General features: G+C 40.8%; 1 protein-coding gene across 1 annotated transcript; it reads right to left on the bottom strand.

The window, feature by feature from the left end:
* Positions 1-405: 405 nt before the first annotated feature.
* Positions 406-2,376, bottom strand: LOC311043460 (uncharacterized protein; the record flags this gene model as incomplete). The annotated part of the gene is made up of 5 exons (XM_084054711.1): positions 406-690; positions 797-915; positions 1,216-1,354; positions 1,795-1,800; positions 2,218-2,376. The coding sequence occupies 5 exons, from the start codon at positions 2,374-2,376 to the stop codon at positions 406-408; spliced, it is 708 nt and encodes a 235-aa protein (XP_083910837.1).
* Between the last annotated feature and the right edge of the window lie 13,777 nt (positions 2,377-16,153).

The raw sequence follows: 16,153 nt of genomic DNA, 5'->3' as shown, positions 1-16,153 counted from the left end.
CAAGAAAATCTAAATCCTAACCCTAAGAAAAACAAAAACAACCTGAAAAACGCTGTGCATAACTGTAGTTATTTTCTGGGGGAAAAAACGATAATGTGCTTCCGGTTCAGATCTGCTGCTGAGCCAATCAGATGAAGCTATGAGAAACTGATCCGGAACAGGAAACAGGTATGCCAACCAGGTATGAAAAAGTGATAGTAACCTAGCGTCATTCATTATAAAACAAGAAAGAAAACAAATTGGGTTTCGGTTGTGGGTTCCGGTGGGCGTTGCATTGTTTTTGCAGCTGCAGCTGGCACCGCTCAAAAATGAGCAGTTCTGTCTCTCATGCAGTGTCTCGCTGAACAGCCTCTCCGCTTCTCTTTCACCCCAGGAGTTTCTCCAACAAACTGGACAACTTAACAGTTAACTGTGTAAGAGAGCTAAATATGAGCTGTTCTGTCCCAGTGTGTCTCGCTGAATGCGGTGGTGATGAAGGGAACGTGGGTCTCTCTGTTTTTCTTTCCTCTCCTGAAGCACCCGACACAAAGCCGAAAGCTCCCCATCTCTTTCGGATGGAGGTGAAACGATCCACACCGCCCGTCCATCTACGATGCCGTCCTCTTCCTCTGACATTAGTTCAGGGGTTGCATGCTTCCACACGGCCCTTTCTCCATCAGTCTCCAGACATGCACTCCTGGTGGTCATCAACTGTAAAATATAGAATAGCAATTAAATTATGTGTTGAAGTACCATTATTACAGGAACACAGAATGTAAAACAAAAAACATCTTACAAACAGTTCCATATAACTTACCCTAATTCTTCTCTGTCGGCTCTTCATTGAGGCATTCATCTTCTTTTTCTGGTCAGCATTCTCTGGCTGGTCCAGGCGATGGCTTCTTTTCAGAGACTCAAAGTGAGTCTTGCAAGCAGCTAAAATACAAGGAAAATACAATTAGGATTTATTTAGTTGTTTATCTACAACAAACAACACAATTCAATATCTATTCAAAACCGCTCTAAAATAGCACCTACAGGTGACTGCAATTTGTATCTGGCCCCTGTAAAAAGTAAAAAGTCTAAGCTTATCACCGGAAATGACACCCCCCTGTATATTATTTTGTCTTTCAATGTCTTGATGAATTGAATACACAGGACACTAATGGAAACAAGCCTGTTTTTGCACACTGTTAATAAAGTATTCAATCCAAAAATGTATACATATTTTCTTACCTGTTATAATGACACGGTCTACGTCGGGGAAAGCAAGGCCGACCTGATCCAACATATGGGTCATAACTGCAAGATTGTGTGGAGAATTGATACTGTTGAGGAGGAGCAGCATGTTAGTTGATTGCAGAAAAAGCATTTCCTGTGCAGGAATTGGATTCACCCCAGAAAAGCCACACATTTTAACCAACTGAGAATCCAAAACAAAAAAAGCACCTGTGGTGACAGGTCTTTCTGAGGCTGCAGCCCCCCCCCCCCCCCCTTAAGAACTCACTCACACCTCACATCAAAGCCTCTCTCACCCATGCCCTGTTCAAAGCCTCTGTCAAAACCCACCTTTTCAGACTCTCCCTAATTCAAATGTCCCTTTCTGCCTTTTAGTCTTAGCTTAATGTGTTTTTCCTTGCTCCATTTTTAGCGTAGAAAGGTACTAAGAAAAGTGCTTTATAAATGCGATGTATTGTAATTATTATTATTTAGCTGGGGTAAATTACACAGTGATACAATGAACAATTGATATAATCACCTTTCTTGTGGAAGAAGTTTCATGGCATTGTTTTCCGCGTTGTGTAAACGTCTCACCGTCTCCTGCAAACAGAATGATTCACAAAATGAGTTGGGACTATAAAAGCATAAAGACCTTCTCGCCTTGGGTGGACAAACACAGCCCCTATATGCAGACATCATTTCACTAACTTAGAAATAACACAATGGAAATGTATTTTTTTCCCCTAATTTTTTATCCCGCTATTTTTGTTTTTCAGCCAGTACCCAACTGCAAATTTCCAATGACGTACAAAAACACCCAGCAAACATGCGGTTTACTGGGTAAATGCATTTGCCCATTAATCCCTCTTTTCACCCAGTGAAAACAGTCCAACTTTAGTGATTAACGTGGTTAAAGCCTGATTTATACGTCATTGAAAATAGAAAATAGGTTATTTTAGGCGAGCGACAGTCGTATTATTTGGTATGTAACACATTGACAGACAGAATTCCACTTACTGCGATCTTTGAATTCTTTGCTCGTTTAATCCTCTTTGCGGGCGGTGGTGTTGTGGAATCGTCCTGAGGACCTGTCTTATTGCTCAGCAGTTCCATCTTCTCGCTCTGCTGTTCTATTACTTCACTTTGCTGTTGTATTTTCTCGCTCAGCAGTTCCATCTTCTCACTCTGCTGTTCTATTCTTTCACTTTGCTGTTGTATTTTTTCGCTCTGCTGTTGTACAGTATCTATAAGTTGAGTGAGTTGTCTGAACAAAGTACTCATTGCTGACATCATCTCCTTGTTGGTATCAGCAGTGGGACTAACAACTGTAGGTGTCTGTAGTTGTGGGGTGCCGTTCGGGGTTAACTCTCGCTGACTGGCTTGGGCGTGAAATGGCAGCGTTGTTGCCAGAGCCTCATCTGTCCTTTCCGCCTGTTCCTCTTTAATCTGCAGAGACTCTGGTTCCTCTTTAATCTGGACTGGGGCTGTATCTGTGCAGGAACTGAAAACTCATTCTTACAAGGTGCTGTGCTGGTCTGCCCCCTGTGGCCAAACCCAAGATTCCATCACTAATAATAATACAATTAATAATACTAATACTAATACTAATAATAAAACTACTACTAATAATAATACACATTTTTAAAACAATAACAATGCACTAGTAGCTTAAAGAAGCAGAGTAAATATATTTCCTGTTCAAGTCCATAGATACCACCTGGGAGCCATCCTTTAATTAAGCGCTAACTAAGCAGTTGGACACCTATTAGATGCTCAAAATCAACAAAATAACGTAAAGTGATATTTTTCAAATGTACATCTGTGATATATCATATACATGTCTCAAATACATTTCCTGTGCTGACCTTTATACCACCAACGCTTGTAAGGTGATCTGGTTCAAGTATGGACATACAGCCCCATCTAGTGGCGAAGCACTAGACGCTCAATACACCCTATGATGCCAACGCTGGCATCCATAAGAAAACGAGTATGGACAAGTGGTGGAAAAGTTTTTTTTTTAAACTTAAGTAAAAGTATCAATACTGCAATGAAGAAGTACTCTGTTACAAGTAAAAGTCAGTAAAAGTACAAAAGTATTGATACCAACATGTACTTAAAGTACCAAAAGTAGAAATTACTCATTATGCAGAATGTCCCATTTCACAAGTCTTCAAAATGTATTCAAATCTTTTGAAAATAGCAGATCTACAAGCTCACGATGTGATGCATTGTAAACTTGTAGATCGGCTTCTTTTGCCTAAATGTATATGGGCTGAAGTAAGTGTGTAATGCATGTTTTGTAAAAAAAAAAAGAAAAAAAAAGTCAAAACTAGTACTGTACTTGAGCAAATGCACTCAGTTACTTTACACCACTATTGAACACATCATGCGCTGTAATGGGCTTAGTTACGAGAAATCATCTATTCTTCTCAGTTCCCCAATCTGTTTCTGATGAATGGTCATGACTGGCCTGTCTGAAACATGACTCATGGCGCTTGTTCCTGTTTTTTGAAAATGTTACATTTTACAACTAGTACATCTACATAAACGTTCAAATTTCAAATATAAAGTGCTGACCCCCCGGCCAAGGATGTTACAAGTTAAAGCGCCTGGGTCTAAGTACAGTACAAGTAATCCAATCGCCAAGCATTTTCTCCATTTGCGTTCAATTCCCCTATCAGTTGGAAGGTGTATTGCACTCTGACACACTATTAGAAACATGGAAAATGGCCGGCAATCGGATTACAATGCTTTTTATTGAACAATACGAAAGATACGGGTACTTAGACCCATGCGCTTTAACTTGTAACATCCATAGCCGGGGGTTTATATTAAAATCTGAACGTTTATGTAGATGCATTGCCACACCGTACATCTACCAGTACAGTACTGGTTGTAAATGTAAAATGTTCAAAAAACAGGAACAAGTAGGCCTAGAGCCATGACAGACTAGCGTCATGTTGGGTCAAACTGGCAGCAGTGGTCGTGTAAGGTATAGTACATTTACTCAAGTTCTGTACTTTTTTTAAAGGTACTTTTACTTTACTGGAGTGTTTCCAAATTTCAGTAATTTTTCTTCTACACCACTACATCTTCAGAGGCAAATATTGTACTTTTACTCCACTACAATTATTTGAAAACTTTAGTTAGGCTTTGTTGATTTTGATTATTATTACAAAACATAGGCTACATACAAAATAGCCGATCTACAAGCTCACAATGTGACGCATTGTGAGCTTATATATCTACTATTTTAAAAATATTTGTATCCATTTTAGACATTTGAACTGAAAGGGGACTGTGTAACTTTTACTTTTGGTGTTTTAAGTACATTTTGATACCAATACTTTTGTAGGCTACTTTTACTCAGGTAGATTTTGAATTCCTGACTTCTACTTGTAACAGTATTTCTACATTGCAGTATTGATACTTTTACTTAAATAAAAAATGTGAGTACTTTTTCCACCACTGGTGGGCACTAGACCGGGTCGGACTGGTTTGTTTGGAACGGAAACCAAGGACAGTTGGAGCCATTGTCATTCATTCATTTGGAACCCAACAACAACACAGCTAGATATACATGTTCAGTAAGTTAAAGTGAGTAGCCAGCCTAGCCAATTATCAGAAACAGTTCGCTACTATTCTGAGGTGATTCCTATTGTCTCCAGTGCAATATTCCTTTTTGTTTATTTATGCATTTATCTAATTTTATTGACAATCTTGTGTACAAATATATCAGGTAATCAAACAGCTATAGTCTGCCCCCATGGGGCCAATTTCTCATAATCCACCTTACCTATGGTTCCCCTAAGCGCACCTTTCTATTATATTATCTGCCACAAATGTATTGTGCAAGCAGCCTGATTCTTTTATATTTGTGTGTGAAAATCTTTCATTTTGTGAAATGAAATCATAATGTCAGATCCACCGTACCCGCTAATTCACCACTCCATATCTGGATGTCAATCAGAGATGATCTTGCAGAGATATGCGCTCCACTGACACTGAGTCATATATGGTCAAGGTCATTAGCAGCAGATCCTGCAAACCTATGGGGGATATGTAGCATCTGCATTCTGCACAGTCCACACCACATTATAAAACTTTAACCCAAAGTGTGTGTGTGGGCATCTGTGAAGCATACTGATGATTTATGAATGTTATCGACATACATGTATTTACAGGATGGAGGTAAACGGCTTAGCCCCTTCCCCACTTAGGACAATTCCTATCTTAACTGCATCATTACTGCCATAGACTTATGAATGTTTCTTTATTTCATTTTGATCTCAGCATGGACTCCAAGAAGATGTCCAGCTGGATGGAGTGAGTTCCATGGTCGGTCGCTGTTACCTATACACGAATCCACGGAGCGCTGCCCTGTAGGTGGCGCCGCCATTGCTGCGGTGTCAAACTCAGTCAGCTGCTGCTGCGGTTCTGTCCGTCTGTTCACGTTACTCTTTACCTGCTTGGCTGTTGGAGCAGCCATAAACTACACAGGTTCATCCCGATTTTCTGTACATCGTTGTAAAGTTAGTGTTAGTAAAAGTTAGTAAAAAGCAGGTAGAAGAGTAACGTGAGCAGTCAGTGACTGCAGCTGACTGACACCGCGCACAGCAGCAGCTGATCGAGTCTGACACCGCAGCAATGGCGGCGCCACCTACAGGGCAGCGCTCCGTGGATTCGTGTATATGTATCAACTATGTTGGATTGGGCTTCCGCAGAGGTAATTAGAATGAACAATAGTGTTGAATTACAGACAGACTGGCTAAATGTATTCAGCTTGTACTTGTGTATTTATCTAGTAAATATAATTGATTATTCCTTATCTTGTCTTTTCTTTACATCTTCCTGTAGCGCAACTGTTGCGTCTTTGTTCAAGACACAAAACTGGCATAGACAATATGTACAAAGCAGAGGACATGTTCACCCGAAATTCAATCTACATGTACATGCATGCACCACACATAAACACTTATACATGTAACACCTCATACTCATAACAAAACCATATATAGGCCAGGATGTTCCTCCATGTTGAAGATAATACGCAGAAACCATGCATATGTAATGATGTTTATTGATCAAAAATAACAAAAACATCTGAACACCTAAAATAAATGAATACAAAAACTATACAAACATTTTAAAGAAGAAAAATACAAGAAAATCTAAATCCTAACCCTAAGTAAAACAAAAACAACCTGAAAAACGCTGTGCATAACTGTAGTTATTTTCTGGGGGAAAAAACGATACATAATGTGCTTCCGGTTCAGATCTGCTGCTGAGCCAATCAGATGAAGCTATGAGAAACTGATCCGGAACAGGAAACAGGTATGCCAACCAGGTATGAAAAAGTGATAGTAACCTAGCGTCATTCATTATAAAACAAGAAATAAAACAAATTGGGTTTCGGTTGTGGGTTCCGGTGGGCGTTGCATTGTTTTTGCAGCTGCAGCTGGCACCGCTCAAAAATGAGCAGTTCTGTCTCTCATGCAGTGTCTCGCTGAACAGCCTCTCCGCTTCTCTTTCACCCCAGGAGTTTCTCCAACAAACTGGACAACTTAACAGTTAACTGTGTAAGAGAGCTAAATATGAGCTGTTCTGTCCCAGTGTGTCTCGCTGAATGCGGTGGTGATGAAGGGAACGTGGGTCTCTCTGTTTTTCTTTCCTCTCCTGAAGCACCCGACACAAAGCCGAAAGCTCCCCATCTCTTTCGGATGGAGGTGAAACGATCCACACCGCCCGTCCATCTACGATGCCGTCCTCTTCCTCTGACATTAGTTCAGGGGTTGCATGCTTCCACACGGCCCTTTCTCCATCAGTCTCCAGACATGCACTCCTGGTGGTCATCAACTGTAAAATATAGAATAGCAATTAAATTATGTGTTGAAGTACCATTATTACAGGAACACAGAATGTAAAACAAAAAACATCTTACAAACAGTTCCATATAACTTACCCTAATTCTTCTCTGTCGGCTCTTCATTGAGGCATTCATCTTCTTTTTCTGGTCAGCATTCTCTGGCTGGTCCAGGCGATGGCTTCTTTTCAGAGACTCAAAGTGAGTCTTGCAAGCAGCTAAAATACAAGGAAAATACAATTAGGATTTATTTAGTTGTTTATCTACAACAAACAACACAATTCAATATCTATTCAAAACCGCTCTAAAATAGCACCTACAGGTGACTGCAATTTGTATCTGGCCCCTGTAAAAAGTAAAAAGTCTAAGCTTATCACCGGAAATGACACCCCCCTGTATATTATTTTGTCTTTCAATGTCTTGATGAATTGAATACACAGGACACTAATGGAAACAAGCCTGTTTTTGCACACTGTTAATAAAGTATTCAATCCAAAAATGTATACATATTTTCTTACCTGTTATAATGACACGGTCTACGTCGGGGAAAGCAAGGCCGACCTGATCCAACATATGGGTCATAACTGCAAGATTGTGTGGAGAATTGATACTGTTGAGGAGGAGCAGCATGTTAGTTGATTGCAGAAAAAGCATTTCCTGTGCAGGAATTGGATTCACCCCAGAAAAGCCACACATTTTAACCAACTGAGAATCCAAAACAAAAAAAGCACCTGTGGTGACAGGTCTTTCTGAGGCTGCAGCCCCCCCCCCCCCCCCTTAAGAACTCACTCACACCTCACATCAAAGCCTCTCTCACCCATGCCCTGTTCAAAGCCTCTGTCAAAACCCACCTTTTCAGACTCTCCCTAATTCAAATGTCCCTTTCTGCCTTTTAGTCTTAGCTTAATGTGTTTTTCCTTGCTCCATTTTTAGCGTAGAAAGGTACTAAGAAAAGTGCTTTATAAATGCGATGTATTGTAATTATTATTATTTAGCTGGGGTAAATTACACAGTGATACAATGAACAATTGATATAATCACCTTTCTTGTGGAAGAAGTTTCATGGCATTGTTTTCCGCGTTGTGTAAACGTCTCACCGTCTCCTGCAAACAGAATGATTCACAAAATGAGTTGGGACTATAAAAGCATAAAGACCTTCTCGCCTTGGGTGGACAAACACAGCCCCTATATGCAGACATCATTTCACTAACTTAGAAATAACACAATGGAAATGTATTTTTTTCCCCTAATTTTTTATCCCGCTATTTTTGTTTTTCAGCCAGTACCCAACTGCAAATTTCCAATGACGTACAAAAACACCCAGCAAACATGCGGTTTACTGGGTAAATGCATTTGCCCATTAATCCCTCTTTTCACCCAGTGAAAACAGTCCAACTTTAGTGATTAACGTGGTTAAAGCCTGATTTATACGTCATTGAAAATAGAAAATAGGTTATTTTAGGCGAGCGACAGTCGTATTATTTGGTATGTAACACATTGACAGACAGAATTCCACTTACTGCGATCTTTGAATTCTTTGCTCGTTTAATCCTCTTTGCGGGCGGTGGTGTTGTGGAATCGTCCTGAGGACCTGTCTTATTGCTCAGCAGTTCCATCTTCTCGCTCTGCTGTTCTATTACTTCACTTTGCTGTTGTATTTTCTCGCTCAGCAGTTCCATCTTCTCACTCTGCTGTTCTATTCTTTCACTTTGCTGTTGTATTTTTTCGCTCTGCTGTTGTACAGTATCTATAAGTTGAGTGAGTTGTCTGAACAAAGTACTCATTGCTGACATCATCTCCTTGTTGGTATCAGCAGTGGGACTAACAACTGTAGGTGTCTGTAGTTGTGGGGTGCCGTTCGGGGTTAACTCTCGCTGACTGGCTTGGGCGTGAAATGGCAGCGTTGTTGCCAGAGCCTCATCTGTCCTTTCCGCCTGTTCCTCTTTAATCTGCAGAGACTCTGGTTCCTCTTTAATCTGGACTGGGGTCCTCTCCTGTTGTTCAATGGAAACCGCCTCTTTGCACATAGGGATGTGTGTGGAGTCTAGAGACAAAAGATAAAATGAGTAAAAAGCCATTCAATGTTTGACCACACCAGGCCCAGATGTGGGACTATTGCATTAATAATGCAGATAAAATGTTGATTGTAGTGATATACCACCATGTCACTTTCTAACCCAGAAGTGTACCCTAATTTCTCCCGTCTCCATTTACCATTATAATACATTGTGTAAATGTGAACACTGTTTCGCACTACTCAAAGCTGTGTCGCTTAACTGGCAGTTTATCCATTCCAACACCAAGCAGTGAAACTTCATTTCAAGAGCCACTGTTGCTGGTGAAGAAATGCTGACAAAATGGCTCACACAGCAGTTGGAATACACCTGGTTACAAGAAGCTACTTACAGTCCATTTGTCTGGTAAAGGAAAAGCAGTAAACACTGTCATGGTTAATTAAATATATCTATCTATCTTTCTGTCTATTAGTGTAGTGATTTAACAAACCTGCTCCTTGTAAATTGATGCCTGGTTTTGAAACGTTATCCAGCAGCTTTTGGAGAGATTCATCCTCGTACTCCTTGAAATTGACCAAGGCCTTCAGTCTGTATGGTAAAACTTCAGTGTTTGTAAAATAGCCATATCTCAAAGCCATAGCTCAAAACTCTGTGTTCTTGTGTTGAGTAGAACAGCAATGGATGGAAACTGTCCCCCCACTGCAAATTCAGAAAAGGAAAAAAAAAAACTATTTTTAGTCAAATGAAGCACCAGAAGAGAGAAGTCCAGAAGAGAGAAGTTACACTCTTAACAACTCCCACAGGTTAAAGTGTCACCAAACTAAAGAGACCCCTGCTTTATACTCACAGAGAATGTCTGTTGGCCCAATCAGAGTGGAGGGTGGGACAGAGGAACAATAGAGAGAAACTGAACAATTGTTTGTTAACTGCCCACTTAACACTTAGATCACTGCAAGTCTAAACAAAAGTCCACTCCCTACACTCAAATGAAGTACAATTCTGAAAGCAACAATTAGATATGACTACTTTACCTAGTTCAGAAGAGGTGATTAACTTTTAAAGATGTATATTTATATGTTTTGTATATTCTTTGGTGGTCTATAACAGTAGGCTAATACTGCACAACAGTCTAATATTTACACAATAAACTACCAAGCCTTTAACTGAATCCTATAGTTGACTGGGGTCCCCCAGGGCTATAGGTCTGTTAGGATTACCATCTATAGCCTACACCAAATCTTTTTGCCTAATATAGCTGATCTACAAGCTCACAATGCATCACAGTTGGACATATTTTCAGCTTGTAGATATGCTAACCTATTTTCATGGAATGTTTGCCCCAGCATAGGGATGTGAGGGTTCATGTGGTTAAACTCCATGGCATGAGTTATCGTACATATCCTAGTGCTAGGGTGTTCAACAGGGCTTAGGGGGTCCTCAGAGTTCCTACAGGGGGTCCGCCAAATCTTTGTGTGATATATAATTATTTTCCTCAACCACTTGAACCCTAGGAACCCTTTACTGAAGAGAACTTTAGCCAAAAATGGCGTTGTGAGCTTGTAGTTCGGCTATTTTTGGCAAAGAGGTATAGGTGTAGAGGGAAAAAGAGCAGACCAAGTAAACAAAAAAGTTTAACCTGAAGCACAATAGAGGGGGTCCCTGCTTCATCTCTCTCTCAACTAGGGGGTCCTTGGGCTGAAAACGTTGAAGGCCCAACGTTGACGTCAGCAAGGGGGGGCGTGGCGTGGTAGCTGCAGCCATGTTGCTGGTCAGAGACCACATAATGATGCTCTTTAGACTGCAGATTGATGGTGGATCACGGGGGTCTGTGTTTGTAAACATTAACTAGTTCTTTGCCAACTACGTAGTGAACAGAAAATGGGATGGACAGAGCGAAACTCTGGCTCAACATACCGTACAAGGACAAGCTGAACAAAGAGGAAAAGTTACCTCAGCAACATACGTACAAAACATACAGACAGGACACAATATGATTTTGAACTGCTACCAACACTTACACGAGTACACCTGATGCAGTACCTTATTGAAGGAAGGAACAAGCTATTACACATTTAATAGCTTCCATAGCGAAAGCTTGTAGATTGGGTGACTGGGTGATTTTTTTTTATTGGTTATCTCCACAGTGTAGCTCAGGCTGTAGCTGCTCAACATTAACAAACAGCCTGCCTACCTGACTCACTGTTCGAATAACAAATGACTGAAAACGGGGCATCGTTAGTTACCCTGTCATTGTGTTTCTAGAGAAGCTTTTTCAGGAGGGTCATCAACGATTGTCCAGCTGCAATCTAAACACTTTTGCGTTTTGCATTTGTATGCAGGTAGTCTTTGCACAAAACCTGTTTGTCAAGAACCAGGGTCACCGTGAAGGAGACATTGTAGATTGGCTATTTTCGGAGAAGAGATAGCGTAGACATTATAAATGCACAAACATAACAGAGCTGTGCTTATGGTGCAATAAATATATATTGTATTTTTGTCACATCTAGGTAGCACACCACCAGAGTGTAATTCAGCTTGTAGATGTAGCTCAGTCTGATACCTGCTCAACAACATCTACAAACAGCCTGCCTACCTGTGCCCACATGACTCACTGTGTTCATTGTTTTTAATCATTAAGAATTCATTCAGAACTGGAGTCACTTTCTATAATTTCCTGAGTATTTCCTATGATAACTCATGGTATGCTACATATGAATGACAATGTTTCAAGTTATTTTCCATACCAACCCTCTATATAAGTAAGATCTGTCCAGATTGAGGAGAACTAACATCTGATTTTAGTTTGAACATCTTGTGTATACAGTCTACCCTTGTTTATGGTTCCTACGTGACTTTTGTCGTGAGTACTGATTGCATTTTGTGACATGCATTACTAAGGTGCAGAGTTGACCTGAAAACTCTGCATGAGGAGACACCAATTTTCTTATTGTTTTCTTGTATTTGTTATACACAGTATCTATTTTTATTATCTCAGTGTAATGTGCCTTAAAGTAACACCTAAAGCTCACAATGGTTTGTCTGTGTTTGCCCCCCCCCCCCCGATAAAATTCCTTTGGGAAGGGCTGAGAGACGCTTTATCTGTGTGCCTGTGGGAGTAAGATTTCACTGCAACTCTGACCGCCGTGTGGAACAGACTTGCATCCGTTTGTTTGATCGCCAAACAATTTAATAAATTGACAAAGACAGCTGGTTTCATCTTATTTTATTCCTCATTTAGTTATTCAAATACAGCTATTTCAGTCCCTCTACGGAAAAGAACGCTACTGTGACAAGCTAATCATATGCATGGCCCCTCCCTGTGGTATTCTGCCAGAAGACTTTCACACCCTAGAGACATTTGCATTTGACACCTAGTGCCTTGTTGTAAAAATCCAGTGGTTGTCTCTCGGTGTGTGGGTCATGCTTGTATACAAACATCTGCAAACAGCTTGTGCCGGTGATTTGCATTTGTGTGCAGAACAATTGATCAGTGCTTTGCTCAAACCTGTTTGACAAGAAGCTCTCTATCTGGGTCTGAACTACTGTCTTCTATGTCTAGCTGCACATTTTAAAATGGTTTGTCTCTTCATGTCCAGCCTTTTCAGGTGACACCTGAGAGATAATAAATTCTCAAATGTACTGCTATGCATAGAAAACTATGGCCGTTCTCTCTTTTTTGTAATTGTAACCCCTACCTGTACCTCGCTCCTGTTTATTACGGTGGACACTTCGCTCTATAGGTCCATGAAGAGTTGTTTTCGATGTACACTGACCACACAACACATCAGACGACACAATATGCTTTGGTTGGGTAACCACGTCGTGGCACCCTTTTAGTGTTTTTAGCCATTACAGTTAGTGCACATGAAATTACATTTGACAATGGTACATTAGCCGGCATGAACACAAAACTAAAACATTGTCCTTGAGTGAATTAATCACTTTTAGAGCTTGTTTCACTGATCACTTGTTTGTGATCAGTCAATTGGGTCAGATGGAGGTCTGATCCAGTTCCTGAACTCTTATTGTCTTTGTTTTCATTTTATCAGTGAGAATATATTGGCCTTTACCTGAATGTTACACTGCCACTTAATTTGTAACACTGTAGCACTGTAATGGATATGAAGCCTGATTTATGCGTACAATAGCAGATCTATGATCTCACATTGATACACTGGCCACTTTATTTTTCACCATTATCTACAATACAGTGGAACTGAACTGTACATAAAAAAAGAACACCATAATTGAAGTAAATTACTGTTCTTTACTATGTTACAACAACTGGTGTTATTAACCACTTAACAACAATAGCATCCCTATTCTGGGGAGAACATTCGCTGAAAATGGAACGTCTACAAGCTCACCAAGTACAGGTGTGTTTTACTAAGTATAGAGGGTTTAATTGTTTATGTGCTTTAGCTGAGTCAAACTGAACTGAACGCTGCATACAGATCTGAAGCTTAAAGGGACAGTTCACCCAAAACATTACTTTTTTTCTATCGATTAGTCACCCCATGGAGACTTGAATTCATGGCAATTTTTTTTATAAGCCAATAATTTCAATACCAGTGGACCCGGTAGGCAGCGGTTCCGGTAGGAGACACACTCTTTGTGTCTCCTACCGGAACCGCTGCCGGTCATCAAATTATTGACTTAGGAATGCGACAAAAACAAAAAAATATCCATGAATTCAAGTCTCCATGGGGTGACTAATCGATAGGAATTTAATCATTTTGGGGGTGAACTTTCCCTTTAAGGAACTGAAGCTTAATATTGCCCGATCTGATGGCAGACAGTGCACCTGCTTCCCTGGCTAAATGTTGTTTTTGTTTGCTTCTATGGTATTATTATTTAGTTTTGTTTTTTGCCATAATGCCACTGTCACACTCTTAACTGATTTTAAATGTTCTGTTTGTGTAAATGTTTGTATGTTTCATAAGCTGCAACTTTTTGCACTGCTGCTATCCTGAACAGGGCTCCGTGGTAAAAGATATTTTGTATGTCAATAAAAGTTTAAAAAAAGAAAGTGGCTCTGTAGCCTTCAAATACGTTTGCAGCAATATAAGAATAACACTGTTTCAGGATTCAAAAATGTTTATTAACACCACAAGATAACATAAGTTTGGTACAATGCAAGTCTAAAGTAGTTAAAAGGTAAAGTAAAAGGTGTACATAATGCTTTTGGTAGACAAAAGAAAAAAGACATGAAAAAAAAAGAAGAAAAAATGAATGAAAATACAAAAACAGCTGCTATGACTGAGTATTTACAACAATGACAGTTGTCAAAACAGTCAAAAGTATACCGTTTAGACACTTAAACCCCATATCCTTGACCGGGCTTCCCCAGGGGTTTTACTTGTTCCCCTCTAGTATACACTCTTCTCCTAAAATAGTTGTGTCATGTCCACATTTGGGACAGCACACAGGGCCAAAGTGGTCAAGACACAGCAAACATGCACAATCTTGTCGAGCCAAGTACAGTCCTCCTCGCCTTCACATGAGAGGGAAAAGCACGCTGGTATGGTGTGACTTAGCATAGTGAACCTTTTGCGTACATTTTCAACAAGCCTCCGCACAGGGATCCTGACGTGAGCTATGTTCTGTGTCTGCTCCACATCTATTTCATCCAGATGACAGTGACAGATGACGTTCACTTCTTCACACATCAGTCCTACGCTCTCTTTGATGTTAAATCCATGATCCGCCAACACCATGTCTCCTTGCTGTAGTTTCTGGAGAAGACCACAGAGCACAGTCACTGTCGTATCAGTGGCAGCACCTTCGTACCCTTTGAAAACGTAAGTGACGGCTCCATATGGTGCAATGCAAATGAGAAATTTCTGGATGTGTGCGTGTTTATGTTGTGAAAATGTCTGTGGTGGTCTCTCAGTAACAATTTCGAAGCAGTCGATAGACGCATTGAGCTTTCCAAGCGCCGCCACAAGTTGGTGAGGCGTGCTCTGGTACACAGCCTCACGCTCCGGCCAAATCACAAAATGTCCAAGCTCTGAAAACAATACATCGATGGTGTTTTTGAATATGATGGCCGCAGTTGTCGGGTCTACGCAGAACATGTGTGCAAGGTGCACATTTGGCCAATCCAGCCTCAGTCGCATGAGAGTTAAGACCAGCTTTTGGAACTTAGACAGCTCACACAGGTCAGTCTGTAAGAACGGACACACTGCTGCCAGCACAGTCATCAGCATAGCAAAGGATGGAAGCCCAGTGTAGTACTTAACTCTCTCATCGTTGTCTTTAAAGTACTGCTCATCAAATTGCTTTTGGGAGAGGTTTTCCTTCACCGTCCTGTAATCCTCCAACAAACGGTTAATGACATTACGCCCGAGGCCACATGGATTGCATTCCTGCTCTTCTTCTCCAGTGTTGTCCACCTCTGGCCCTGCCTCATCCACCTCTGATGCATCATCAGATTCATCACAGGTCGTTGACGGAGGCTGTGGTACGGCTTCATCCGCCTCTGGCCTTTGTGGAGCTGGTGCTGCAGATGCAGTGTTGTTCACTGCCTGCAGTCTCTTTATACTCCGGTTAGACCGCACAGTGTTGCACAGTGATGCCTTCACTTCTGTGTGCCCCATGTGTAATGTAGGTGACCAGTCAGTGTCACAGTCAAGCCATGAATTGGCTGGTTTGCCTAAAAAGAACACAGAGATTTGTCTATTAGTTTTGTAGCTATAAACAAACAGGAGTCAAGGAAGCTCTGCCGGATATGAAGCCAATAAGGAAGTGCTTTTCAGCACTGCAGTTCTCATTAATGGCCAAGAAGGTGTCACTGTTTCCCCCCTGTTGGCTGTAGAACAATTACCACACCATTGATTACAATGGGGATTTGACCAGGCTTTACACTTGATTTTACTACATTTGTACTCATTGTCAAATACTTTAAAGTCTTCTTTCAATTACCTTGATGTGTGTTTTATATATGAGTCTACTCTATGGTAACAACATTATAAGACATACTCTAGCGCAGTGTTTATCGGGTGCAGTACGTTAGTCCGACAGCGCATTCCTCCGACAGCGCAGCGCTCCGACGTTTCCAATACTAAACCCG

The sequence above is a fragment of the Gymnoscopelus microlampas genome, assembly GCF_963454915.1.
Source record: "Gymnoscopelus microlampas genome assembly, chromosome: 1".
NCBI classification, from domain to species: domain Eukaryota; kingdom Metazoa; phylum Chordata; class Actinopteri; order Myctophiformes; family Myctophidae; genus Gymnoscopelus; species Gymnoscopelus microlampas.
The sequence above is the reverse complement of the archived record's forward strand: the minus strand, read 5'-3'. Positions and strand labels throughout refer to the sequence as shown.